Below are 402 nucleotides of genomic sequence, written 5' to 3'. Positions count from 1 at the left end.
CCTGGGGGTGAGTTTCCTCCCCGCCTCGGGCTACCTGTCGGCCCGCAAGATCCGCTCCCGCTTCCAGACGCTGGTGGCCCAGGCCGTGGACAAGTGCAGCTACCGGGACGTGGTGAAGATGATCGCGGACACCAGCGAGGTAAAGCTGCGCATCCGGGAGCGCTACGTGGTGCAGATCACGCCGGCTTTCAAGTGCACCGGGATCTAGTGGCCCATGCCCCACATCCCCTGGCCCGGCCCCAACCGGGTGGCGGAGGTGAAGGCGGAGGGCTTCAACCTGCTCTCCAAGGAGTGCTACTCGCTGACGGGCAAGCAGAGCTCGGCCGAGAGCGACGCCTGGGTGCTGCAGTTCGGCGAGGCCGAGAACCGGCTGCTCATGGGCGGCTGCAGGGACAAGAGGCT

General features: G+C 67.2%; 1 protein-coding gene across 1 annotated transcript in view; it reads left to right on the top strand.

Annotated features, from left to right (window-relative positions):
- Positions 1-19: 19 nt before the first annotated feature.
- Positions 20-402, top strand: part of LOC104275525 (protein mab-21-like 2) — a gene marked incomplete at its 5' end in the record, with an annotated part of 706 nt that continues 323 nt past the window's right edge. Inside the window, 1 exon segment of the mRNA XM_009871503.1 lies at positions 20-401. Coding sequence (XP_009869805.1) covers positions 20-401 — 382 coding nt within the window.

Source organism: Apaloderma vittatum, unplaced genomic scaffold (assembly GCF_000703405.1).
Source record: "Apaloderma vittatum isolate BGI_N311 unplaced genomic scaffold, ASM70340v1 scaffold29766, whole genome shotgun sequence".
In the NCBI taxonomy this organism is placed as follows: Eukaryota; Metazoa; Chordata; class Aves; order Trogoniformes; family Trogonidae; genus Apaloderma; species Apaloderma vittatum.
This window is presented reverse-complemented; position numbering and strand designations above follow the sequence as displayed.